Here is a 27,857-nt window from a genome sequence, read left to right on the forward strand (position 1 = left end):
CAGATCTTGCAGGAGAGCAATCACCTAGTTCAAATGCATGTAAGAGCTATGCTGCTACTTTTTGGGTGATATTGATTAGACATAAAGACCAGAATAATCCACACTTACGCTACATTTACACACACACACCCCCAAAAAAAAAAAACACCTAACCTACACATTTACCTCTCTACTAATCCGTAGCTACTATATGCTGAATCAGATACAAGTCTAAGAACCAGATTCAGAAAAGGGCTTTCATGCAACTAACTCCTGCCTATTCAATTTTGGCCAGGATTTTCAAGGTTTTTCTACACACAAAAAACAAAGTTTACAACTAAAACGTTGGAAGGCATTTGGAAACTTATCTGATAATGGTTTTAATGAAAGCAAAAACAGAATACATACGGTAATTAAAAATAATAGACGAAAGCTCTGCTGAAAATCTGATCTCCGTTAATAATGTATTAATGAGGCTACTCTCCTTGCTGGCGCTGGGTCTCGAGTAGAAAAGTCTGTTCAGTTTTTCAGTGAATGCAAGTCTGACATGGAGAGTACTCTGTTTTATGGATATGCATCAATTTAGGGAAAAGTGGTTCAAATACAATGAAAACATTCCTGAGCACAAGGGTGAAGCACACAAAGTTTAGTACTAAATCTTAAGTCTCATAACTGAACAAAATTACTGTATTTGAGACATGTTTGTTATAGAACTTATTTCCTTTTTTTTTTTTTTTGCTCTCCAATTAGAATTGGGAAAAAAATCATGCCATCAGAATAAAGATCAACCTCAAGATATTGATTCTCAGGAATGAGTGAAATGAAAGGGCTGTTATTTAATGACAAGCTTGGGTTACTTTCCAGGCCAACTTTGTTGACTACCCAGAAGGAAGGAACTGCCAAAAAAACCTAATCTATTTAGAGCATGTGTCATGAAACTTCAGTTCCATCCTTCCAGTCCAGCCTAGTCCTCCAGGTAAGTGCTAAAACCTGACAGGGACACATTGGTGCAGAGCTAAACCAGAGAGCTTGGTCCGTGGGTCCCAGGCAAGGAAGTTATACATTGTCATGCAGTCAAGTCTCAATATTTATGCACAAAATTATGCTAAAGCAATTTTCCTTAATAAAGGCACAATGAAAACAGTATTAATGGGCATTAAAAAGACAGCTCATACTACAAGCTATATAGTATTTTACCTTCTACATTATTTTTATCTTAGTATCTTCTATGATGCATTGCAAGCGTACAGTACTTTAGCAGCCTTTATATATTGAAATGCCCTCGTAAATTGTATTAAAATAGCTTTGTTAAGCATTCTTAATATAGCGCAATATTGGTAATACCTGACAATAGGTGATAGCCTGAATCATAAATGCTTTTCTAAATGCGTTAGAATTGGTTTAGCATTGGATGTTCTGGTCTGATAAGAGAGTCCTGCACTAAGGCAATCAACTGAAATTAGCAATTGGCATGGAAATTACTGTACAAGAGATTGTGTTCCCCCCTTCATTTTCCTTTCATTATGCCTTTGTGAACTCTATAAAAACCCATTAAAGTGAAAGTTCTCAGCTAGGAGAGACTGAGCAGTAGGAAAATATTTCCAAAAATTAACTGCAAGTATTTTTAATTCTGACAGACTTGGTACTTAAGAATACTGTCAAACAGAATTCCTCTTTTCCATCTTGTATTTCAAAGCATGTTGAACTGATATTTCATGCAAGTCAGACTAACTCATTGAATATATCCTTTGCAATGAATGCAATGTGTGAGCCTCAGCTGGGGCACTGAACTTGGCTTACAAAAAATAGCAGAACATGTACAACTATTTACATTTGGGATAATGTAGAATAAATGATGGTGCGGGGGAAGAAGAAAAAAAAAGAGGTTTGGGGGTTTGTTTCTTTTTTTAATTAGAAGCAGTTTGGGACTGCTGCTTTCAAACAAAAACAGCGTACCCCAAGTGAGTTCTGAGAGTTTTCTGAGACTTTCTACGTGTTCCACATGCAGTACTCAAAAGTAATGCTAACACCACCTTGAAGAGATTTATGTTCTTCCTTTTTGTTTTCATCTTTCTTGGGAACTTCATTTGATTACCATTTTCTGTACCACTGTACCAGGCTGCTAAGGGCTTCCATAGTAAGATGCACTTTTCAATTATACTATTTATTCTAAATCTAAAATATTTTATTTCTAATTGCCAAATTTTCTGTTTTAGAACAGATGCACAGTGCACTTACTCTGCATGCTGACAGGTTTTTGGCTGCTTGTAAATCCTGAAAATATTGATCAGTTAAAAATATTCGGGTGGTTGCATCCCTTGATTCTGCTTACTACAGCCTTTCTTCCTGGTCAGCTAGGAGAGCACCAGCAATTTTGTTATAATGATAAATGACCCTCATAGACAGGTCACTCTTTTTTACCTAAAGCCACAATTTGCTCCTTCCTTTAGGTCACAACCTGATTTTTCGGGGTGACAGATTTATTACTTTCTTTGTGTGCTAAAAAACAAATCACCAACAATTGCTCAAAACACAGTCCTGTCACAATAACTTTGAACACTTCCCAGCCAGAATGATGTAACACAAGTTTTTTTCCTGTTTTTAAAGCAACAAAATCACTTGTACATTTAGCACAGTTGTTGTGAAGACCCATTTGGCCCATTACATCATACGCATGTCCAAGCCTCTCCAAAAAATAAAATATTTAAAACTTTGTTAAAAGCACCAATAAGTTTTTTGTAATAGGTGGTGTCACTTTTTACGTGACAGTCACAAAAATGCAACTTCAGACTGGTTTGTGGTCAGGATTGGAGTTTTGGGTGGAAGCAGTAAAACATTTGACAGAAAAAAAAAAAAAAAGTAGCTTTATGGGCACATTTCTACCACATCCCTATACCTGAAGCACTTCAGGATCTTTCTCAAGTAAAAGCTATTTTAGTTACTGCACATCTCCAGGAAGACTTTTCTCTGGTGGCTGTGGGCAATACAATGGCCTCAGGACGTTGAGACCATCAAGCAATGTCACAAACTAGGTTTTCTTTTGAACTTGAGCAAAACCCCAATTCATGGTCCCCAAAACCTTGGTCCAGATGCAGTTCCCCAGATGGGACACTCATCATGACTAGAATAGAGAAGAGAAGTACTCAAGCACTTACTTTTTGCCTTCATTTCCTCAGACCATAAATACCTCTCAGCAAATACTAATATTGACAATGCATTGAACTAGTAGCTAACAGACCACAGGCCCAGATTGGTTTGATTGCCTGGATGCTACTTTCATAGGACCAAAACCAACCAACGGGACAGAGGCAGGCATACATCTCTGCATTTCCTGGTGTAGATTGCAAATATATGGGTTCTTCTCTTCTGAACCTCCTCATGAATTGGCTCCCGACAACAGTACCTATTTGTCAGAGGTTTGCAACATTTGCTCGTGTAAGATTTACTGTCTGCTTTCAGCACCCCCTTAATGGTCTGCTGATAACAGCAATTGCTTCGTGAAAAGCACTAAAACATTCTTCAAATATCAGCAATCATTAAAATGTTCAAATCACTCCAAAATACATAATTTGACACAGCTGAGTACTATAGTGCTGCAAAAGCATTCTAGCCCTGTAACCCTCACACAGGCAAAACTACTACTGAACCCGAGGTGGTTTTCCAGACAGATGTGCTGCAAGACAGCCTGCACGGAGAACAGCAGCCTCAACTCCTGAGGCCGGTCTTCCCAAACTTCAATCTGCACAGTTCCAAATCCCAATTAGTTCAGTTTATCATCTCTAACATACTTTTTATTTTTCTGAGCCACTGTCCTTATACTAGGCAATGCTTGTAATACGCCATTAAACACACGCCGTAAACATATACTTCTGGTTAATGCATAATTTAACAGAAGAGTTTTTGATAACCTGTGTGCACTACTGCAGAGTTCATAAGGCAGAAGATACAAACACAAGGAAACAAATGAAGCAGAATGATTTCATTTAGAAACCAGTCCATCCTTTGGAGTAGCTGCCAAATAAGAACACTGTAGTGAACAGAAACTTTAAAGCTTGTGTAAAGGGAAACTCTCCAGGAGCTGGTGATGAGAAGGAGAGTGTTGAGAAGTTCATAGATAAAGCAACTGAGTGAGGCTGAAAAAAAGCTTTTTCAGGTAGGAGACCTGCTTCTGTGAGTCAGTTTGAATGCCATTAAAAGTCCAAATATGCTAAGCTGCAGAAAGTCCTGATTTTCAGTGAGTCACTGATATGCCTCAGTCTTTTCAATACAAATAAGGAATATCTAGCTCTTCACATTTTCTTAACCGGTGTTTGACACGTGCATATGGGGATCCCGAGGTATGAAGAACTGGATTTTATGTTCAATCACTGAGCTATTTGAAATGTAGCTGTTTCCAAACTTTTCTTGCCATTCCACAACAGATATAAGTGTTCTTGAGCTTTACCTTGCACATAGTTTGCAATAAATACAAGCACCATCTAGATGCTTTTAAGGAGTTTAGATTATCCTCCCAGCTGCAATTCTGTACATACATAAGGCTGTCTCCAGCTGGCAACCCTCCATTTCAGAAGAGCCACATAATGAACACAAGTTGTTCCCATTTCTCCCTGATGGTTCTAATGAGTTAATCTTCTGAGAGGTCTTCAGTTAAAACAAAAATAATCACAGTCCTAAGACATGCAGGACTTCCACTCTCTTCCACAGGAGGTCTGCATATGTAACAAGAGCGTAGGCTCAAGACACAAATGCTCAAACTGTCCACCTAGTAGCTACACACGCCATACTTGCACTCTTTACATGAGAACAGTAGTGATAAGTAGCCTAAAAAAGACTACTTATCTTTACTGATATGTAATGAAGACTATTTTCTCTAAGATGTTTTTTGTATTGCTGAAAAAAATTACTATCTTTTCAAACCTATCCCCTGAAAGAAAAGAAAATAAAGTTGGTGATCATTAGCCAGCTTTATTCTATTTACTGAGATAAGGTTTATAGCTCTGATATGAGAGAAAATTCTCTCAGGACAGCTCACACTAACCTTTTAGCACAGAAAGCATCAAGATACTAAAAGATGCTATCCCATCATGACTGCTGCATGATAGAGAGAATGACTTAATGCAGGACAGACTAAAATAGAAAAAGTAACAAGTTAAGCTCTGTTGTGTCAGTTTCTCATCACCTGGTCCCCAAATACTCCTCTTGGCAGACAATTGCTTTGCATGCTCTAACAGGCCATGAAGTACAACGCTTCAATTTAAACTCCTGTCCATATACATACAGGTCACTTTGCAGCTACATTTTGTTCATTTCTCACATCTGAAAAGTGGCAAATGAGGGGCAGAAATATGAAGTTTATTTAACTTCAGAGTTTTCCCTTCCTTCTCTAACACACAAACACCTGAATGAGAGACTTGAAACTAGCAAGCAAGCCTCCGTACCTAAAGTCACCAGGAGAAGACTCCGGTGACTTGCAAGCTCCCTTGAGCACACAAAGCTGTAGGGAGCTGTTCACCAGGGCTGCAGTCAAGCAGGCAGTTCAAAAGCTCATCTGCCAGGCCCTCTCATGATTACAAGCCGGAACGTGCCATTAGGCTCAAAGCAAAATAAAAATCATACAGTTGTACCAATACAGTGGTAAATGCTACGTTTCCTTGCATGAGTGCCAGCCAGCACAGCTGCTAGAACAAAAGTTAATGTTCAGAATTAAATCACCGTGCTGTGCCCTCGTTCTGAACATAGCTGTTTCGTGAGCTGAAGGAATAGACTGAGACAAGAAGAGAGGAGCAGCAGCCACAGGGGCCTGGCCATCTCCCATAGCTGCTCTGGGTCAAACCATGGCTGCTAATCCACATTAAGAAATTAACGTAGCTTTGTATATGGACACACTGTAAAACTGCTTTCCCTCAGCTAAACTTGCTTCTTTAGAATTTCAGGAATAAGATAAGTTAATGTAAGCAGAAATAACCCTTAGAAATCACCTATGCATGGGCTTTTACCAATTTAATTTGCTTAAACGCAAACACCATGGGAATTACTGGCATCTGAAGAAAAACATACAACTGCAGAAAAGTAGAGGCAAGAACAACTCTGTTGGCAGAGCCGTGCTTTTGTTTGCTCCCAATGTTTCTGTTTTTTCCTGTTGACTCTAATCGAGCTCACTTCCTAGTCAGGGTGGCTTCGTGCCTTCCTTTAGGAATCCAGTACAGACGAGGAAGTCACTGGTCTTGGGCTCCTCTCACTGACTTGGCTTACATGTTGCTACATGGTGACAAACCTGCTCAGTGCTTCCCTTCCTGTGACAAAGCTTTTTGTGGTTTAAGTGTTTACCAAGCTGTTTACAACCTTCAAACCAAGGCCCAAAGAGTTAACATCTCGGTTAACATCTCCTAAGACAGGATGACACATTTGTCTCAGTTTACCCATTTCAGCCAGATATCTGTATTAGTGGCGAGACAGAATTCTACACATCCCAGTTTAGCTTCAGAGGAATAAGGACTAACTGCATGTTTTGCTGTACTTCACATTTAACAAAAAAAATAAAAAAAATCTGTTTCTCAGTGATAGTTCTTGCAGGAGTCTCTCAGAGAAGCAGGTGGAATTTTCATTTAGACTCCTTTGCTCTGTGCACAGGGCTACCCAATTCTTAATTCAGAGCTGTAACAATGCATCAGAACAGCTGAGCTGCAGAGAATGAACCATAACCATTTTTTTTTACTTACGAGTATCAACTGCTACTTTTAGCTGAAGCACATCTTTCTGGCACTGTCAGTTATCAGGCCCCAGCAGGACACACACGGTTTGATTGCACAAGACACCTACATACGGTCTGTATAGACAGAGTAGTGAAGTCCCATCCAAACAAGATAACCCAATGAGAACAGTAGCAGATTTAAATGCCTGCGTGCATTAGATGAAGCAGCTATATCAGGAAAGACAAAGCTTCCTGCAAGGCATCCCAGAGCATAACGCTTAAAACTTTTGAATGCCCACCCATTAAGGACCTCAGTCAAAAACCACTGATGTCAGTGACCTCAGAGGCACAGGGAATCACTTTTCCATGAAGGCACAGATCACAGCAGATACTGAACCATCACACATTCACCACTGGCTTTATGTACCCATGGTGCCAGTTACCCCAGATCAGCACAGTTGCTTATTCCTGAGACAACAATCATAGGCATCAGAAATGCTTTCTGGCTTTTATTAAGCAGCCTAGAATTCACACTGCATGAAGAACTCAGGTTCCTGAAACGCAACTCACCTAAATCAAGCTAAATCAGACCGCTCCTTCAGTATAAAGCACTCATCTTCTGACACTGTCTCCTTTCACTTGGACTCTCTAGCTTTCACCTTCTCCCCCCAAGCAGCTGAGAACCAGCCTCCCTTTTCCCAGTTAGCAGCAGCAGGCAATATAGCCCCCCCCTTCTGTGTATTCCTCTCTTGCTACAGAGCATGTGTGGATATAGATAACAGCAAGCACGCCTCATTGGAATAACCAAACAGATAAAATCCACAGGTTATTAACAAACAAAACATCTAAGATACTGCTCTTCCATACATTGAATGACATTACTTGTTCAGTCTGCAATAATGGCTTTAGGTTTTATTAGAACTTTGAACTCCTTCCCACTCTCCACATCAGCTCAGTAAGCACTGAAAAAGCTTTGCATTGGGTAGTCCTCTTTTTAATTTTTACCTCCTTAAATCTTCAGTTCTCATATCCTGGCAAAATCCATTTAAACAGGGCTCTCAAGTTAATGGTTAAACTTGTTGTTTGTAGTACCATTAATATAGGTCAAGCAGCACAATAGTTACAACTGCTGAGAGGGAAGGTACATAAAGACACAGTAAGCAGTTCAGGACCTTATTACAACATGTCTATCAAATGCAGGGGTACAAACAATGTGCCTGATTCATCAGAAAGATAACTTCTGCTGACAGTACACACTGTTCCCTGGAGTCTCTTGCGCATGGCTCAAAAATTAAAATTGGAAGTGGTTTACACAGACACATTCTTGCAAATTCGAGTGTTTCAGCACAGTGAGCATTTCTATGCAAAACACCAGATACAGGCAGTGGGATGAATTCAGCTCTCATTTGCATCACTGAGCACTGAAGAAACTCAGCAAGAGAGTATCTTTACTCTGCACTTTCTCTCATGTAACCAAGGGAAGAATTTGTCCCACCAGGCCCAAGGACACACATTTTTCACTGTGGGGAGCACATACATAATGCCTGGAACAGGAATTACCTTATGCTTTATTCAAGAATATTCCAAAGGACAGATCTTTATGCCTCAGAAAGTTAGTATTTTAGGAATACTGTCAGTAGGTACTTTTTCCAAAGGTAATAGCACCCTAAAGCTTCACAACATGGGTCACTTTTACTCAGTGCCGGTCATTCACTACCTGACAGTTCAAATGCATGTCATTCCCAATCTGGCTCCCAAGCTCTGTGACCAAGGTTTCCAAATTCAAGTGAATTACTAGATACTGGATAGAGTTGAATTAAGCATTTGTATTGCAAACACAGAACAGACACCAAAACCTAGAAGTCACTGCAAATTCCAGCGTGCATAAGACTTTGTTTCAGACTTCTGTGGTTTTTTCATCAGTAAAAATCAAAGACAGTTTTCATCTGTTTATCTCATTGATATTTTGCATTTCTGTGGTACCTGTTATCTCGTATTTCGATGTTTTATGAACCTTGGACTAGATCTTCAGCAAGCATGAATCAACTCAATACTGACTTAACAAAACTCTTGAATTGCACTACCTGAAGCGATTAACTGGCATTGCACAACCACCTTATGGACAGATTGGACATGTAACAGTCTCATCTGACAGTGGAACACTGATCTCAGGTGTGATGTTTTTGTCTCAAAATATTAGTAGCATTCTGTGAAATCATGATTTGAAATGTTGGTTAGAGCTCACCAACAGCATTCTAACCACCTTAAGATAGACAAAAGATTGCATTGCTTTGTGCATGTTATACATTTCATCTGAGGTGTTTTTTCCGAGTAAAACAAATCACATCACATAATCAAACACATTTTTGACACTTCAGATGAGCTTCAGTGCATGCTACATAACAGCTCAATAGACTACTCGGTCTTCTCATTGTATTTATATTGGTAGGGCAGCCCATCAAGACAGCTTGGATAAGATAGCTTGCGTCAACACAAATACCAGCATGATAAAGGGATTTTTGTGCATTCATCTGGACATTTTTTCTACTCCATATTACAGGTCCTCTCTAATAGCTTCATATGTTGCACTTTCCTCACTAGGATGAGATATGCTCCACTTTAGCACAGATGTACAGGAAACTCTACTACACTATAGTTCCTCCCTATAAACAGAGCTAAATGCTTTTTCTACAGACTGCTGACATTAATGCTAGCAGCATTGCCTCACACTGTTTTTTTCTGAACATCAGTAAAGATTTGATTTCATTCGATTACTACAAATAATAGAAGGTGAACTAAAGTAACAAAAACAAACTGACTACAGAATATGAAGAATAAGAAACATAAGAGTCCACAGAACATGATGCAATTGCCTGTAAGAACACACGTGCCTCCTGTCTTCCTCCTAAAACGGATAATTGATGGCATGTACAGACAGTGGGAGGAAGGCTGCTTCCTTAGGTACTCAAGGGATATCTCTGCCCAGTCATTCAAGAAGCATGAGGTGGAGCGGCGCTCTACTGATGTTCAGATTGCTAAGGTAAGAAGCAAAAGGCTTTCTCCTCACCACCATTTCACTCTAACATGTTATCTGCTGAATTTCAGCTAATGACACTTCATCCCATTTAAAATGGAGGGAAAAGCCGAGCACTTCAGTCCAGCAGAAACGTAATCAGCCAAACTAGTTCTATTAGTCTCTTTTTAAAATGTTGTTCTGATCCCAAAGATTTGTGTTATAGTTCAGTGAATTTCCCCTTCTGTTGTTATGGTTATCCTGTTTAAACAGTTACAGGATGGATAAAACTAAAGCTGTGATGATGATAAAGCACTTAGGTAAACGTCGATAAGTCAGTACAACTCAGCATTCAAACATACTTCCATTGTGTCAGCCAGAATGATAACAATTCACCTTGTTTCTACTAAAATGTCAATAGAAATACATCTGCCAATAATGCTACCATGAATTAACATCATACCTTGCACAAAAATTGGTGCAAATTTTTGTGAAGACCATTAGGACATAATAAAACCAATAATGTATCTAGTAAAATCTAGCTCCTTACTCGAACATCTGTGCTCCCAGTTACGAAGCAGGTGGATGACCCTGGAAATTACACTTGCTGTGAATAAATGTATACTATTAGTGGTGCCTGATCTAAAGGCAGGTTCACACTGTATAGGAGTGCCAAGTAGGCTTCATCGCTAAGTTAGGTGGTTGTTAAGGATTCTCTTCTTGCATGGCATGCTTAAAACATGTGATGAACCACTCACAAAACAGCAAGTAGCAAACTCTCCTTTACTACTCTTCAGGAAACTGGTAGGACAATAGGGCCTTTGTGCTTTGGAGTGACTCTAGGACTGAGTCCTATCATCACAGTGATTCAAAATTCTCTAAATGGCTTCTCAGAACAATGGTATAAAAGCAATTGAGGCTTAAGGAGGAGTACAAAGTACCATACATTGCAGACAGCTTTCAACACTGTGGGTAACAAAATCAAATAAGATAAATCCACCTGGATGCAATCCTGTGCAATGAGCTCTAGGTGACCCTGCCTGGCAGGGGGGTTGGACTAGATGATCTGCAGAGGTCCCTTCCAACCTCAGCCATTCTGTGATTCTGTAAAGTGAGGATCATCTCATTTACTATCCAGCCACTCGGGCCTGTCTGCTTTAAAGCTAGTTCTTTCCACTTTCTATAAGGAGAAAGCTGCAGGCTTACAGGTACAACCGGTGAAACCGACAGGTCTCTGAATTCCCCTGTGCACACAGAGGTCTTGCACCAAAGACTCAGGTTTCTCTTCAACATTTTAACTTGCATTTTCTAGTCATCTAAACTTAAAGATGGTTTGGCAGAATCAGACGTGGAAATTCCAGGATGCTTACATTTTGAGTAGGATGGTCATACTGAAGTGGTATCAGTTATTTTTATAGCAATCAAGGTGTAGAAGATGCTTCACATAAGAAATAATACCCGCTCAAAGATCTTTCTTATGGAATTCAACACAACGAATCCCTTCCAAGTACCAAAAATTTGTATTCACTTCTGATGTTACCAAGTTACCTCACATGTACGAGGCAATCAGACATATTGACATGGCTGCTTGAACTAAAGCTTTTCCTCAAACAATCTTTTGCAACAGGATCGGGATTAGCTTAAAATCCCATAAGAATCTATGATAAAGCAGAGCTAGAGCTTTTTGGTTAGTTTGTTTTGTTTTTCAAACTAGAACAGGGCCTGTCTATGTGGGAGTTTAGAGCTTCGTGAACTGTTCTTCTCAGAGAACTATTCTCCCTGCAAGATGACCTTTCCACATGTGGCTGTTTTCAGCATGGAGCAGAGCAGGAATGGGGCCCTGGCAGCCCCCAGCATCTAGTGTCAGATGGACTTGGTAACTGAAGCAATATTGTGGGTTGCAACCTTCCAGCAGAACAAAACCACGGGAATCCAACCACCGTGCTGCAATTGAAGTAAAGAACACTATTAAAGGCAGTGAAGAAATAGAGTGCAAGCTCAAAGGTTAGAAACAATCCTTATTCTTCCAAAGAAGATGATGCAAAGGAGTACAGCTTTAGGCTGTTGTTTTAGTACTGTATATGAAGAATATTTACTGTACCCCATTTTTATACAAAGGAAGCATTTCTAGTTACAGCAGCAGTGCTATTACTGCAAGCAATACAAAGGCCTAACATGGGAAAACGCTAAACAACCTCAACAACTGTATTTCACAAGGTGCTTAGTGTGGGTGCCAAAATAAGATTTCAAAGATATATGGGAAGCAGCAGCCAGAGGAAATATGTCCACAACAGAAGACTGCAGAGGACCAGGCAAAAAGAGAAAAATGGTATCTGAAGCCAAAAGGGAGGAAGGGAATAAGATCAGACAGTAACAGAACAAAGAAGCAAGAGATAAATATGTTTGTGTTTGAAGTAACAAAACATACTTTTATTCTTGTTGTGGAAACATTTTGAGCTACAATTCCAGTTGAATTTTGCTAGTTTCTTAAGTCTAATGATACTATAGGAGATGTGATACAGAAATGTTTGACTTCCTTCCAAAATCCTAGTTTGCTGCAAAATTAGTGTATTTCCCAAACTTTTGAAACTTCAAAACAAAGTCTCAGCTCTTGTCCATTCCCAATATTTTATACAACTAAAACGTCAGTGAGTTCGCTAAAGCAGCTCTCACCAGGATAAGTTAGGAAAGGATTCTAGTTTATTGGTTTTTTTTTTGTGTGTGTGTGTTTTTTTGTTTTTTTTTTAATAAAGAAAGTGATAAAGCTTGTTTGGATTTCCACCAGCTGAAGCCACTGCCTCTCTTCATTTGCCTGAATACTGATATTGAGTCAGAAAACTTCCACACCATTCCATCTCTCTTCTGTCATTCAGTGTTTGTCATTTGTCTCAGTATGCTTTGGGTAAATAACTGATCTAATGCATTTATTTATTTTAAGCTTAATGGATATTTGCTTCAGGACTGAAATTTATTTCAAATTTTTGTGCATTTTATAGATTGTGAAACTTTGACGCCGTAATAAGAGAATTCTGTACAACTTCTGAACATAAGAAATATAAGGGTGCAGGTAGAAAAGATGACACTTCTTTTACAGCAAAACAGGAACGTCGACAATGGCATCCTAGCCTCACTAACAGATTCAGAAATTTCCACACCGTTAATGTGAAATGAAAAATCAATAATTATTGTTCAGTCATTACCTCCCATGAACTGATGTACAAGTGCCAAACATGGCAGTAAGTTAATGGTAACCCAAGTTACAGCAGTTATTTTTCAGGAACAGGCTTCAGCTACCCATTTTACATGTCCAGACCTTCTCTAACCTCTCACCCAGAGAGGTTCTCTCCCCCGCTTCCAGGTGAAAGCAAGCAGCTAAAAAGGCTCACATTGCAACCAGCTGGCACAAGCTTTTCACAAGAAAGATCTTGAGAAGGTCAGTGGGATTCTGTGTAGATGCCACAGAAGGAAAAGTGTGTATTCTTAACTACCATTCACCATGAGCTATGAGAGCAAAAGTGGCTTTTTTATTTTACTACGAGGGAAGCAAAACTATACATCAAAAGGCAGAATCCCAAGAGAGACCATCTGACTGCCAGTCGAAAAGCCTTCACATTTCAACTGAAAAGCACACACAACTCCCACCAAGCTCTAATAAAGCACAAGTCCATGTGCTTCGTTATAGACACAGAATCACAGAATCATCTAGGTTGGAAGAGACCTCCAAGATCACCCAGTCCAATCTCTTGCCTAATACTAACAAGTCCTACACTAAACCATATCACTAAGGGCTACATCTAAACGTCTCTTAAAGACCTCCAGGGATGGTGACTCAACCACTTCCCTGGGCAGTCCATTCCAGTGCCTAACAACCCTTTCAGTAAAGAAGTTCTTCCTAACATCCAACCTAAACCTCCCCTGGTGCAACTTTAGCCCATTCCCCCTCGTCCTGTCACCAGGCACGTGGGAGAACAGACCAACCCCCACCTCTCTACAGCCTCCTTTAAGGTACCTATAGAGAGCGATGAGGTCTCCCCTGAGCCTCAGCCTGGAGAAGTCCAGGCTGAACAACCCCAGCTCCCTCAGCTGCTCCTCCTAAGACTTGTTCTCCAGACCCCTCACCAGCTTCGTCGCCCTTCTCTGGACTCTCTCGAGCACCTTGACGTCCTTCTCGTAGCAAGGGGCCCAAAACTTATAGGCAGTTATGTGCGTATAACTATGTTATATGTCCAGTCCACAAAGGGATGAGGAGAGCTCCTACAAAAGATCTGTGGCAGGAAGAACAGAATGGGGAATAGTGGATGCAATCACTGCTGACTTTATTCACGAGACTTATCTGACTGAAGTAAAAAAAGAATAGTAAAGGCCTCTCTAATATGTAAGAGAACACCATCTGCTGCATAAAAGTACGATCAATCCTCAGGATGAAGAATGTCTGCATCGTTATGATAAAGTTGATAGATAATCTAGAAATTCAAAAAGATACATTTATCTAATATATAGCACTTGCTTCACTGACTTAAGTTCAGCCCTAAACACTGAACCTTGCCCTGAGGGTTTGTGTTTTTTTTTTTTGTTTGGTTGTTTGTTTTCTCCTTCCTTTCTAAACCAGAACTCCTATTGGGCATTACAGGAAAAAGAACAGTAGGGTAGACATTTCTTGCATAAACCGCTATGTTTTTCAACTGGTGAATCTTAGATGAACTTGAGACAGTAATTTCATGGTACAAAAGCTATCAGGGAGCAACAAAGGACAGCTGCACCATAAACAACAGCAAACTAAGAACCAAAGGCAGCCACAATATAGACTGGGTAGAGAACTCACCAACAGAGCGCAGTCCCACAGCACAGGAGCTGGTTGAGCAGAGCAGTGGCAAGTCCTACAGAGTCTCCAGCAGTCATCAGATCAAAGCAGAGTAGAATAAGGCTAGGTCTGCAGTCAAAACAGAAAAATACAAATAATTCAGGAACAGGTCCACATCCAGAACAGCTCAGGAAAGATTCTGAGGCCCCAGGCTAGGGCTTAATGGACCTATGGCCCATGAGTGGGGGCCCAGGTGAGGCTCATCACGATCTAGGTGAGGGCCATTACAGCCTATTAGTGCCTTCCAGGCTCTGACAAAAACTTATTTTTAATCATCCTTCCACAATTACTCTACTATTTTTTTCTTACTGTGTATATATGTATATATTTGTTTGTAAAACAGTATTTTCCAGCGGTCATGATCAGGTCTCCAACTTAATTGTGCACGCTGTTGTCTGCACCACAGGAAAACACTTCAGTCTAGTGGGAGAATATGCAGTGGTGATTAAAGGAAAGCATGAACAACAGCAGTAGCATGAGATTAACGTGAATTTACAGTTATTAAGGATGTGGTAGAAGTACCCAGAAGCCCAGTTTAAGACAAAGAATTTGGTCTGAGCATTGTGCAAACAGAGTGACCGAAGAGATTTATATGTGTCATGGCAGATGCACTAATGGCCTGAGTTAGAGCTGCTCCCTGAAAGGCAGGGCTCCTCAGAAATCCCACGTGCTCCTGTTCTCCCCAGAAATGTAGACACCTAAATTCCAGAGTCATTTGCATTTTGTATTGTCTTCTATGCTTCTAAAATAAAGTAAGTATACTGTCTAACAAACTCTGGGCACGTTCTATTAAAAGATATAAAAGTATTAATTAATATGTTATACTAATCTATTCTTCATGTAATTGCACTAGGCAGACTATGTCCTTGAAGGAATGAAATATTTCTCAGATCCTAAGTCTATTTGTTATGTATTTCAAGAACTGCTATATGTATCAAAAGTGGTACCTAGATGACTTGGAAGACAATGAAAAAGCTGTGTTTCTGCAGTGCTATATATGCTTGTGAAATATATCTGCTGGATGGAATAGATAGGATATTCTACTATGAAGCTTACATCTAAAGTAGTTACTGGTGCTCACATTTCAGCATATGCCTCCAGAAAACAACTACCTTAAATTTTAAATTGTCAAGAGAAAGACTAGTGTGCTGTTTAATTATTAGTGCCATAAACCAGAGCAATATTTACCTGGCTATAACAGGGCTTAGGAAAATCCACTTATCTCTCTTGCCAGGTGCTACATTTCTCATAGTTATTAATAAAATGATCAGAAATCGTTATTTCTCAATGGCCTTTGCCCCAATTTGTTTCTCCTGTCCAGCATACTTCCCAATGAAAGTCAGCTTTGAAAATGGAACAACTTCTGCACTTGCTTGTTGGGAAGATAGAAAGAAGTGAGAGCTCTCATCTGCACCCAATCCACACCATCATGCCAGCACCAAGCCCTGATTCCTCCTCCCTCCAGCGCGAGTCTGGCCCATCCAGCATGCGTTCTCATCAGCCCCCAGACATCCTCCAGCTCCTGGTTTCAGCAGGAGACCACCCTCTGCTTAGACACAAAATGCCACTGACCGGCTTGCTTTTGCTGTCTTTCACTTTCCATTTGCATTCAGCTCAGGCGTACTCCACGGCCTCAAGCAAGGCCAGGCAGTGTGAGGTGTAGCACACGTGCAGCTCCCTTCAGAGCTGGAAACTGGTGAGAGTCATCAGAGCACTCAGGGTCTCTTGGGATGTAGTCACCTGAAGCAAGACTTAGAACTTCCATCCTGCCTCAAGTGAAGATGTTGGGGGTTGGGTTTTTCTGGGGGGGGGGGAGGTGGGTTTTGTTTGTTTGTTTGTTTGTTTGTTTTGGGGGGGGGGTAACTGTGTCATCCCTGCACATATGTACGTTATCTTGAAAAAACAGAGAATTTAGCTACCAAATTCAAAAGATTTTAAGTACCATTTAACATCCAGTTTAAGACTTTTTCTCCTCTCCTCCTTCCAAAATAACGTATTCTTGATATTTTATTAATAATGCTCTAAAGAGAAACTGCTTTCTGCTCCTGAGTGCTATGATGGATGTGTTCACAACACCTGTTACTGGTCAGTACATGGAAGTCATTTCCCCCTGCCTGTTTCACAGAAATCTGTTCTTTTCTCACATAGTCAAATACTCTGCTCCTATTTCTAGTAAATATCTCCTAGATAAGCTTTGAAAAGGTTCTGTAACTAATTAATATCTTTTTTCTTTGTATGCCAATAGGTTAGATTATTGAAGGAAAGGAGGTGGACAAGAAAGTAAAATTGAAGCTGCTTACATAGATAGACAGGCAGACAGACAGACAGATAAAACTTGTCTGGATAGCTCTTCTCACACCAAGAAAAAGTTTGATTTTCTCCGATGCAGAGAGCCAGCACTAAATCTATGCCCCACCGAAACACTAGTCCTTCAGTTAAGGCCAAAGGAGGACTTCTGTGACCCACAACTGTATGTTTTGTTCTGCAAAGAACTGAGTTTTCTTCCCAAGCACTCCTGAAGGCTTCTGGATTGCTCATTTGCACTAAGAAAGTACTTTAAAATGTCTGCATTTACCTCCTACTCTGGATATTAATTTATTAGCAGAAATATTCACTGAAATAACTTTCTGTAAGTAATTAGCAGGAAAAAATCAGAGGAAATAATTTTATAATTTCTACAGTTTATTATGCCTCACCAAATATGGTTTCTACTGCATTGTGTTCATCCAACCAGAGAACAGAAGGATATAAGAGACTAAAACGTTCAAAGAGATTGATGTGATCAAGGAAAACCCACAAAGAACTTACCATGCTTCTGTTCACCAGAGTTGAATTTGAATATGCTGAAAATCACGTGTAAGGTATAGCACATACCAAAATGTATTTTAATGCCGTTACATTCTGTTATCGAGGTGATAAGCATAACATGATTTATATAAGAGGGAATAGAATAAGAAATATACTATATATAAGAAATGTATATTTATAGTATAGTATAAGAAAATGAAAGAAGCAAGACATTGAATAGTGTAGTCATACCGTATGACCAAAGAGTAACTGAGAATCAACTGGTGGAAATAATTTAATAAACGAGAAATTTTACATTTCAGTACTATAATTACTTCACTGAAAACCCCAGAAGGTGAAGATCAACAGATAGATCAGATTCTCTTAATTTCTTTTACAGAACTACTGGGGAAAAGGCATATGACTGTATTTTCAATGCCACAGTTTTGCACATGTAAAATAAAATAAAATTAATGAAGGTGGAGAAAATACACTGAAACATCCAAAATAACTTGGAACGTGATAGATCAGGAAGACTATCAGAATGACTGAAATGAAGGAAAGTTTTTGAAGAGCAATAGAATAGAGTTTGTAAATCCCTTTCCACTTAACCAAAGCTCCAGCTGAAACCAACTGGCCTACTCTCAGGAGCAGAAAATAGCTGGGGCCTGTAGGTGCCACGCCAGGGTCAATGCCACGTTTTCCCTGGACTTTCACAAGGATTCTGTCACTCGTTTGATGTGTGCTGTGCTGAAAGTTTAGCTTTGCTGAAAAGTACTGATAATAAAGTTGACAATACTTTGAGGTGCCATAGAAAGGCAAAGAGGAACATCCTGGATTCAGAAAAGCTACATCCAAAATGCCAAGGAAAACTGACGGACCTCACCAAACTTACACCAACATGGACAAGCTAGGGATTAACGCTCTTTGAAAAGGTCTCTGTTCATTTGTCAAGCCACTTCCAGAGCTTGTTTCTCACCATCCTCACATGCCAAGATTAAATGCCATTTATGAAAATGTCCATGAGAGGAGAAATTCCTTCTAATTCCATTTTTGTTGTAAATGGTTGCAAAACAATTTGATGTGCAAGAGTCAAAGGAGGGATTGTTGCCAAGCTTTTGAAATCAGGTACATTTTCTTTGAGGGACATTTGTCTGAGGGACAAACAAGGGACAATTTCATCATACAAGAACTGGCAAAAAAAAAAAAAAGACAGTAAATGGTTTTCAATTACCTATCTTCATGAAAAAACAGAGAGAAAAGCACATGTGAAATAATAACACTACCTTCCAAAAGCCTTGTTTCACCCTTTCCAGATGAAAATAAAAATAGAATAGAATAATCAAAAGTAAATAATTAGAAGTAAATAATTAAAATAAAATACCTGAAAAACACAGAGATATAAAATGAGTTCATGATGTTGCAGCCCCAGTTAGGAAAAGCTGATCCCAGCAAGACCAGTGGCTTCTTTACCAGAGACTTCCACGTGAAAAGGCTACAGTTCTCAATTACTGATCAAGCAAAGTATTCCGCCATAAACACAAGTATTTTATTTCAGTGAGACAAATATGCCTCATTACACACATCCTTTTTCAGCTGAAGCCCAAACATATCACTGCTAAATATACAGAGGTGCTGGATCATGGGCTGATATAGATTGTCCTGGAGTTTTCCTACGAGTTTATTTTCCACCACTGGACCAGGTACAAAGAGAGGCAAAGAAAGTCTGTCTGGTTGTGCACCTGGCATACACATTCTTCTATCCATGGTGACAAAGTATCAGAAAGGAAAAAAGGAACATTTTTAAGTGACCCTGACATTTGATACTGATGCAAGAAAGGAAAGGAATGACAGAATTTGAAGCCAAAAGCATGAAGTTTCTTTATATTTCCTATGATTTAGTATCTCTCTCCCCCACATACGGCAGATTCCTTTATAGAAGCCCTTGTATATGGGCCAGCAGTGCTCCAGCAATGTCTCCAATGACACAGTAGAAAGTTTCTAGCCTCAGTATCACTTGCAGCACTGCCTTTCTATTTTCTCTCCCATTCTGAAAGACACGTGGTTTTGTTTGTTTCTGATGGAATAAATCATTGTTCATATTTTTTATGAATAGAATTTAAGACCTATTTGATGATCAAATGAAATAGAATAGACAGAGAGACAAATTCCTTAGGTTTATATCAAAACTGTTGTAAAAGCTGGCTTCCAGCTTTCAGTCAATCTAATTAGATAAAATTATCAGTGACCCTGAAAAAACACTCATAGTATCTGTTTCACCTGATTTGCAAATTATTTTTTTCCTGTAAGAAATAGGAAGATACACGAGCATTGCATGCTTCTACTTTTAAAGCATTTCACAAACATTACAAGTCAATAATTCACAGCATTGTTGAGAGGCAGTTGGGTACAGTTTGCTCACTTTACAACTATAAAAAGGAGGAAGAGAAACCTGACTTCTGGAAGTTTTTGGTGCATAGGTCTGTATGATTTCACTTGCAGCATGTACCATAAACAGTGAATATTTATGACTGGCACTCATTTGAGTGAACAAGTAAGTGTCTGAATTGTACACTCCGGCATGGTAAATAAAGCATGCAAAACTCACGTGCAGTTGTTCAATAAGAATTTGGAAAATGAGGCCTTCCCTCCATAGCCTGCCACCCTCGCTGGGGGGCTGTAGAGAGGGCCAGCACTGCACAGACAGACCGCTGGTACTTCAGGGCTCCAGGCCATAATGCCCAAGCCTCACAAGTTGCTCTGGGGTTTGCCACTTCAACCCCGTTATGAGGCCTGCTCAGGCCTGACTGGGAGAAGCCTGAGAGGGTGCTCAGTGTGAGCCCTCAGTAACCCGCCTGCCACTTTATCATCAAAGTGTAACCATCACGAGAAAGTATATAAAAGAGCATATGCTGCTTTACAGCCCTCCACAAATTTCAAGAGAAAAACTCCTGCAGACTTCAAGAGGCTTCAGATCCAGCCCACAGTGGGATAACTTCTCTCTTTTTCAAGAGACTTGAAATATCAAATATCGTCTGAGCACTCAGGCGCGAGCCTGCTCTCAGGAAGCGCCTACAGGCTTCAGACTCCAGGCTGCAGCGACCGCTGCGGGCACCGCAATGCGCCCAGGAGGGGCCCCACGGCCGCAGGGAGCCCCGGAGGGCTGGGCTACCCCCATGGCACCTCTTCCTCCGTGGCCGTGAAAGCGCCCCGTGGCCCGGCGCGCCCACAGCCGAGCTGAGAACCCAGTGCAGCTGCCCGCCGCTCTGCCCAGCGCTTGCAGAACAACCCTTGGCAGCCCTCTGACGTGCTGGGAGTGCGCTTCGTCCCTCAGCAGCCTTAGGGGTGAACACAGTGCTGTCTGTGTACCTTAATCCTGGGGTATCGGTGTTTAGCCATGCTGTTAAGCTCCTGCTTTGCTGAGAGAACAGCGTACACCTTTAACTGAACAGCCACAACCTGGGGCTTGTCTCCAGCCCGAGGACGGGGGCAATAAAGTGATTCTGTCTGACAAAGCCTCCAGCAGAGGTTCGCTCCTGCTGTCACTCAGGGCGCTGAATCCCAGGCACATTCTCAAGCCTCCTTTAAGGAATTAATGCTTGCTTGCTTTGCCATCCAAAGAGTGTTTACAGAAGCCAAAACAACCGTGCTTGCTGTCCACTGTGCAAAGAGGTGATGACATCAGGAAGACAGGTCACAAGTCTGAGTTTATAGTCATTACACTTACATTGGTATGGCTTTTCATCCACTCAGTATGATCTTATGACCCTACAACTTTACAACCTTCCACTCTCTGGGCTTCATAGCACCTCTCCATTCCAGGTTAATCATTTCTCTGCCATTATCTGCCAAGAGTTCTTATCTCTTTTGCTGTCACTTTATAACAGGGTCCTCTTATCAAGCTGTACAAAATCACGTGACGGGGCCAAACCTATCACAAGTTCCAATTCTTCTGATTAGAGACTATCATGAAATGGGATACATGGTTTACAGCAGGTCACTAATGCTGGAAAAAGTACAGAGTCCACTGAAAGACACGCTTGTTACTTTCTGAATTCTTGGATAATTTTTTTGTTGTTGTTCATCACGCCGACTTTCACTGAAGGTTATTATAGCCTGGGTCTCAAGGCCAGAAAAGTTTACAGGCTGCACCCCTTCCGTACTCAATGCTGTACACCTTGCACCCAAGGGTACTGTATATTTACACTTAATAATGTCTTCTAGTTCTCACACGGCCATCATACAGGAATCTATAAAACATGGACTTACATCAGTCGGTAAGTAACAGTTTTCTGTTTTGATGACTCTGCATACATATATTAAACTTGAGGCTGCCCAAACTGAAAAAAAACATTATGATTGGGCAAGGAAACAAAACTGACTAATTTACACGTGGTTTTAGGCTAATGAGAACTTTATGATGCAATGTAAAAACGTAAGAAAGCAGCTGATGACTGGGTGAATGATTTTTTTCTCCAGAGATGTGATTATCAAATATATCATTGGGTAATGGGTAGCATTTTTAATATATTACAATTGCTAATAACTATGAAATCGTGTGTGTAAACATTTGTGAAAAGCACAAATTTATCAACAGATTTAAATCGCTCCTGTTCTGACTGTTCTTGTTGAATAAAACCTCAGGAATGTTTTCATGCTTTTTTCTGTAAGCAATATGGATGTTAAATGCAGATGCCTTTTAATATCTAAAACCACAGGTATATATTCATTCAGTGGGGGTGGGCTGGATGGTGAAAGTTGGTTAATGCTTTAGTGCAGAGAAGAAGCGAATGCTTTCAGCAGCACACGGAAGAGCACCCGCTCTCCGTTGGGAATGCAGGCGGGCACGGGTTGCTCCGGTTGCCGGCACGAGGAGCGTTGCACCCCGTGCTGCCAGGGCTGCAGTGGCTGCAGCTGAGCCCCAGCGGCGCCAGAGGTGGCGTGCCAAAGGAGACTGCTCCTGCATGGAGCAGGGGGCTCCTCGGCCTGTACAAGCCCGCCCAGCCACGCCGCAGGTCCCACCACCCGTGGTTTTGCAAGGCTGTGCCTGGCACAGTGGTTTATGGCAAGGATGAAAGAAGGGAGCTTTGGCCCGGGTGTGGGCACCTGGGCTCGCTCTCCTCCTCTTGCCCCAGTAGTGCGTCATTGCATGCAGGCGAGGCACTCGCCCTGATGCTGGGTGTGATACGGGCACCTCGCCATCAAGGGAGGCTCTGGGGCTGTGGGGATGGAGGGCGCAGCAACAGCTGCAGGAAATAGCCTCAAATCTAGCTGGAACCTGATCTTGATCTCCTGGGTGGAACTGCTGCTTATCCCAAGGAAGGGGAGGGTGTCTGTGTAAGGGCTCCCACCTGGGATCTGGCTGTGCCCCAGACAGCCAGACCCCAGGAGCTCCCTTCTCACTCCCTCCTCCTGTCCCACACCTCCTGCACAAGGACCATGTCCAACACCACAGCGAGCTTTGCTGGGCTGCGAGTGAATGGCAGGAGAATAACACCCCATGGACTGCACCGCCAGGCCCGCAACCACCCGCCCTCTGGCTGGCAGTGTGCTGGGGTGGGATCCCGGTGCCTCTCCTCGTAGGGAGCCACGTGGTCCCGCTGGCAGTGCCATCAGGTATCCCATCCGCAACACCTGGAGAGGGGAAAATAGGACACTCCTCTCTATTATATTTGACCAGTTAAATGTCATTTTCATAGTCTCCAAAAGACTGGCAGGCCTGGGTTCTCTAAACCATGTGGATATGAGGGACAGATAGGTAGAAGACATAAATTATCAGAGCACTGTTGTCATCATACCTCCAAAACATGCTCACATGTGTGCTGCATTGCAGAAATATCAGATCAGATTCATTAAGCATGGCTCAGGAAAAGCAGGTCTAAATCCTGTGAAACTGAAATCGTGTGTCCTGGGTCTGGGGAGGGTTCTGCTCGTGTGTGTCACCGCACAGCCAGAGGTCATGGTGGCATCCCTGAAAACACCCAACTCGGCGTGTGTAACCTGGCCACCACACACTTCTCACGGTTAAATGTGACCAGCACCACTCTGTGGGCTTCTGCTTGAGGGTGGAGGGACCAGGTAGGAAGGAGCTGGATCCTACTCTTATTTGCTCTTGGAGAGCAAGAAGCTGTCCTTCCAGGGTATAAGCACAACCTGCACCAGGGCCAGGTGTTCTTAAGGGTAAATCCCACCTCAGACTTTCGCTTTTGTCCAGTCCTTCCCAACTCCTCCCTCGTTTTTTCCCCTCCAAGCCAAGGCAGCTCAGGAGGGGCCCTGGCAAGGCCTCCGCAGCCCCAGCCCCTCGTGCCCAGGCTGGAAGGTGCCTTGGTGGGAGCACCTGCAACACTAGCGTGGGGCCGGTGGGTGCACCCACCTGGCATGACTTTGTCTGCGGTATGAATGAGTGAATGAATGAATCCAGCCCCCGTGAACGCAAATTGGGCTCCTCCACTGAGTAAAACGGGGCTGGAGCTGCCCCTCGGAGAGCGAACACAGCCAGCCTGGAGCTGGAGTGTGAGTAGGCACTAAGCTTTGCCGACACCTGCTTGTAGATTTATGGTCAAATAGCCAAAAAGGCATCTGGAATCCAGACTATCTTAGCAGTACATCCTATCTGCCAGATGTTGATCGTCACAGGGACTTCTGAAAATGTTTATGGAAGTGCCACGATTTTTTCCTCTACCAGATTCCTGTGCAATACAAAGCTACTCAACTAGTTTTATTTTTCCTCTAATCAGCCGATTCTCTTAGTGGCTTTAGGGACACTGTGCAACTTTTATAAGCACTAGCTATGATTATTTAACAGAAATAACTGCTTCGTTAACTTGAAAAAAATGGTTATAGAGCAGGAAAAATAATCTACTTGCAGTTTCTTACTGTGAGGCTTTTCATCTTGTATAATACTTACTGCCATCTTAATTTTAATGTATGTCCTCGGGCAGTTTACAGTATTATAATTAGTGCTCTTGAGTTTGGCAAGGTTTATTTTTTCTGTATTATTATTATTAGAGTGCATATATAATGCAGTTTCTTATGACTAGCAGACAGCAAAGATTTCCTTTAAAAGTTTGGATGAGGATTTTGGCCAGCAATGGTGTGGGCAAAGCTTCCCCAGAAGTGATCAGTTTGGGGCTGGCCGTGTGAGGGCTGCAAGACCCAGGCCACAGGCAGTTCATGACAGGGACATTTTGATGCTAGTTTTGACTTTTAGGCAATTTTCTTCTCCTTAAAAACTTCTCCCATTGTTATACTGCAAACGAGCGATTTACAGAATTGGCAGTATTTACACCCAATTTTTTCCAGTTAGTCTAAATACCCAAATGCATGAGGCAAAATATCAAGGATGATGCCTGTGGTCTCCAGAGGAAAACCTCCAACGCTGCCAAAACGCCACAAGCCACTCGTCCGTGTGGGTAATTTAAAGGCCAGCTCTCAGGCTGCCTTTATATAAGTTGAAAGGGAAGAATTATCTGCAGCAAGAGTTGTGCTCGGCTGCAGTGTGGAGAAAAACGTTCCGACTTCCCATGCCACGTGATTATTAATGCATAGAGTTTACTCACATACTACCCGAGTACATCATATATATTGCATAGCTAATGTATGCATCGTTAGATATTAATATATATTAATAGATTCTTACACATGCTGAACAGACATGCTTACGTGCACAATCCTTATCAAGATTCTCAGTATAAACTATGCTATTTTATCTTTCCATGGTTCGTTTCATGGTTATACACTCATGAGTGGAGAAATCTTGTGTGATACATATATATATGAGCTGAGATATGTTCATGATAAAGATCAGCTACTAAATTACTTTTTTTTAAATAAAGTTTTCCAAGTTTCAAACCACAATTAATATTTGTGAGAGCGGGGGAAGAAGCAGCCCTAAACATATTTTTTTTTTTCCACCGGCAGATCAAGGTCAGTTGCCTGAGCAAAAAAACAAGAAATTTCATTTTTAAGCCTGCCCGCGCAGGACAGAAATCAATTCTCTCTCCAGGCAGCGGGTTGTGGGGACGCAGCGCAGCGCAGGGGCCGCTCGGGAGGGCAGCGCTGCTCCTCCGCCCCGCACCGCTCCGCACCGGGGCTGCGGCTCGGCTCCGGGCGGGGGGGACCCGGCGTTCGTCCCCTGCGAGGTTTTCCCCTTCGCAGCGCCAGCGGCAACAGGTCCAGGCAGCGCTGGGCTAGGACGCGCGTTCCCTACGGTGGCAGGCGTGCGGTGGTCGTTAAAAAAAGAGAAAATCTAGCAGTCTCTGAATCCCGGGGTGCCTTCCTGCCTAAAGGCCGCCGCGTGGCGAAGGCTGCCGGTGCTACCGGCCCGGGGAAGCCTCCGGCCTCCCTCCGCTGCCTCCCGGCCCCGGGGCAGGCTCCTTGCCTCGGCCCTCGCCCCCCGCGTCCCCGCGGGCAGGAGCACGCACCGGGGCAGCGGCGGCAGAGGCGGCAGGACGCGGGGAGGGCTTGCACCACCTTACGCCACCTCGCCGGTGACTCACTGAGCAATAAAAGCGGGGCAATCACGGAGATGCTTTACCACCCACTTGGCCCGACTCGCTCCTCGCTCTGGAGTATCCCGGCGCTTTGCATCACCCCTTGGTGCCAGGTGTTTAGAAGGCAGCGGCGCATTCCAGCGTGCGGCGGTAAGCTCGGCCGGGCTTCAAAAATAGCTGCTCAGTCAATAATTGACTGTTTGGAAATGTGCTCTGCTTCGGACCAGGGAGGATCGACTTCTCCGTAAGGCAGCAGTGAATGATTCGCAGCAGAAAAATTGCAACAGGCTTTGGAAAGTGATCCTCTGTGGTGTGCGTTTTACTACAGAAAGTATTTCAGCCCGAAGCACCCGCTCTGTTTCGCTGACAGCGGATCAAAAACATTGCAGAAAAATAAAGTGTGTTTTTGTGGGTTGTTTTTTCCAGTTCTCTAGAAGGGACAGATTATTTTCTAAAGCCTGAGTCGGAGGCACTAACAACCTCCACCCAAATGAATCCCTAGGAATTAAACACAACATTTCCTCGGCAAAGTCAGGAGAAGAGCCCGTTGGCTATGGGATTTGGAAAGGTTCAGGGAACCCTCCCCTTTGTAGCGTAGGGGTGATCTGTTTGTGACAAGGAAGCAAGGGAGGGGTGAAGACACGGGGAGAGAGAGAAAGAGGAGGAGAGGAGAGGAGAGGAGAGGAGAGGAGAGGAGAGGAGAGGAGAGGAGAGGAGAGGAGAGGAGAGGAGAGGAGAGGAGAGGAGAGGAGAGGAGAGGAGAGGAGAGGAGAGGAGAGGAGAGGAGAGGAGAGGAGAGGAGAGGAGAGGAGAGGAGAGGAGAGGAGAGGAGAGGAGAGGAGAGGAGAGGAGAGGAGAGGAGAGGAGAGGAGAGGAGAGGAGAGGAGAGGAGAGGAGAGGAGAGGAGAGGAGAGGAGAGGAGAGGAGAGGAGAGGAGAGGAGAGGAGAGGAGGAAAAAAGGAGAAAGAAAAAAAGAAAAAGAAAAAGAAAAAGAAAAAGAAAAAGAAAAGAAAAGAAAAGAAAAGAAAAGAAAAGAAAAGAAAAGAAAAGAAAAGAAAAGAAAAGAAAAGAAAAGAAAAGAAAAGAAAAGAAAAGAAAAGAAAAGAAAAGAAAAGAAAAGAAAAGAAAAGAAAAGAAAAGAAAAGAAAAGAAAAGAGAACAGAGCCTGTGATAAATGCATATTCCCTGGTATAAACAGTCTCGTAAAGTTGGGCGGGAGGGGTGTGTGAGATGCTGCCGCACACGCATTACAAACGCCGCAGCTGCAGAGGGCTCCTGCGCACGCCGCCCGCTGTCCCCCGCTGCCTGCTCCGGGGCATTTCCCCGGGGCTGGGGCGGTGTGTGGGGCGGTGTGTGGGGCCGTGTGTGGGGCCGTGTGTGGGGCCGTGTGTGGGGCCGTGTGTGGGGCAGGCGGTGTGCCGGGGCAGGTTGGCTGAAGCCACTGGTTTCAGGGAGCGATTGCTCAGCTTGACTCTGGGGCTGCACATGTGAGCGCTCAGTGGGAGAGGACGGGGGAGAGGATGCAGATTTCTCTCCTTAAAGACTTCCCTGTGAGTCTGTTTGATTGGCGTCGTATTTAGACTTCCCAACAGAAACTTTCCAGTCTTTCATTAATTTCTTTCATTTGTTTCTGCGAAGTTTGTCTTGAACACTCCCGCCAAAAAGCTCTCGCTGGAGTTTGCTTGCTGGGAAGGTAAATGAAACCTTCTTCGGGGCACTTCCCTGCACGGAGGTAGAACGGATCGTACTGTTTGGTGCTCATCGAGCAGATCCTCAGAGATGGAAATGTCCCTGCTTAGGGGAAAATTTGCCCGGGTTGTGTGGCCTCTTTGAAGCTGTAAGAAATAGGAGCCTGCCTTCAAATAGCATCACACAGAACCCTCTGCCTTGAAATCAGAGAGGTGGAAGAAGCTTCAGATTATTTAAAATTAGACGGCGTTTTTTTAATGTAAATGTACATACATTTAAATAGGGAAGTATAAAATATTCCAGGTCTTGATCCTTGTACTAATCAAGGCTGCTGGAGGCTCCCCG

General features: G+C 42.5%; 1 protein-coding gene and 1 long non-coding RNA gene across 5 annotated transcripts in view; one reads left to right on the top strand and one right to left on the bottom strand.

Annotated features, from left to right (window-relative positions):
* The window catches only part of LOC308198769, a 90,951-nt gene extending 64,464 nt beyond the window's left edge, over positions 1-26,487 (bottom strand). For 2 of the 4 annotated variants that reach the window (XR_013954197.1, XR_013954198.1), the window contains exon 1: positions 14,506-14,706. This is a non-coding gene — a long non-coding RNA (uncharacterized lncRNA). The other 2 variants (XR_013954195.1, XR_013954196.1) reach the window with 2 other exon arrangements.
* Positions 21,259-27,857, top strand: part of NR5A2 (nuclear receptor subfamily 5 group A member 2) — a 90,596-nt gene continuing 83,997 nt past the window's right edge. Inside the window, exon 1 of the mRNA XM_080601759.1 lies at positions 21,259-21,608. Coding sequence (XP_080457885.1) covers positions 21,545-21,608 — 64 coding nt within the window. The 5' untranslated portion in view covers positions 21,259-21,544. The remainder of the gene's footprint in view (positions 21,609-27,857) is intronic.

Source organism: Anser brachyrhynchus, assembly GCF_964034855.1.
Source record: "Anser brachyrhynchus genome assembly, chromosome: 8".
NCBI classification, from domain to species: domain Eukaryota; kingdom Metazoa; phylum Chordata; class Aves; order Anseriformes; family Anatidae; genus Anser; species Anser brachyrhynchus.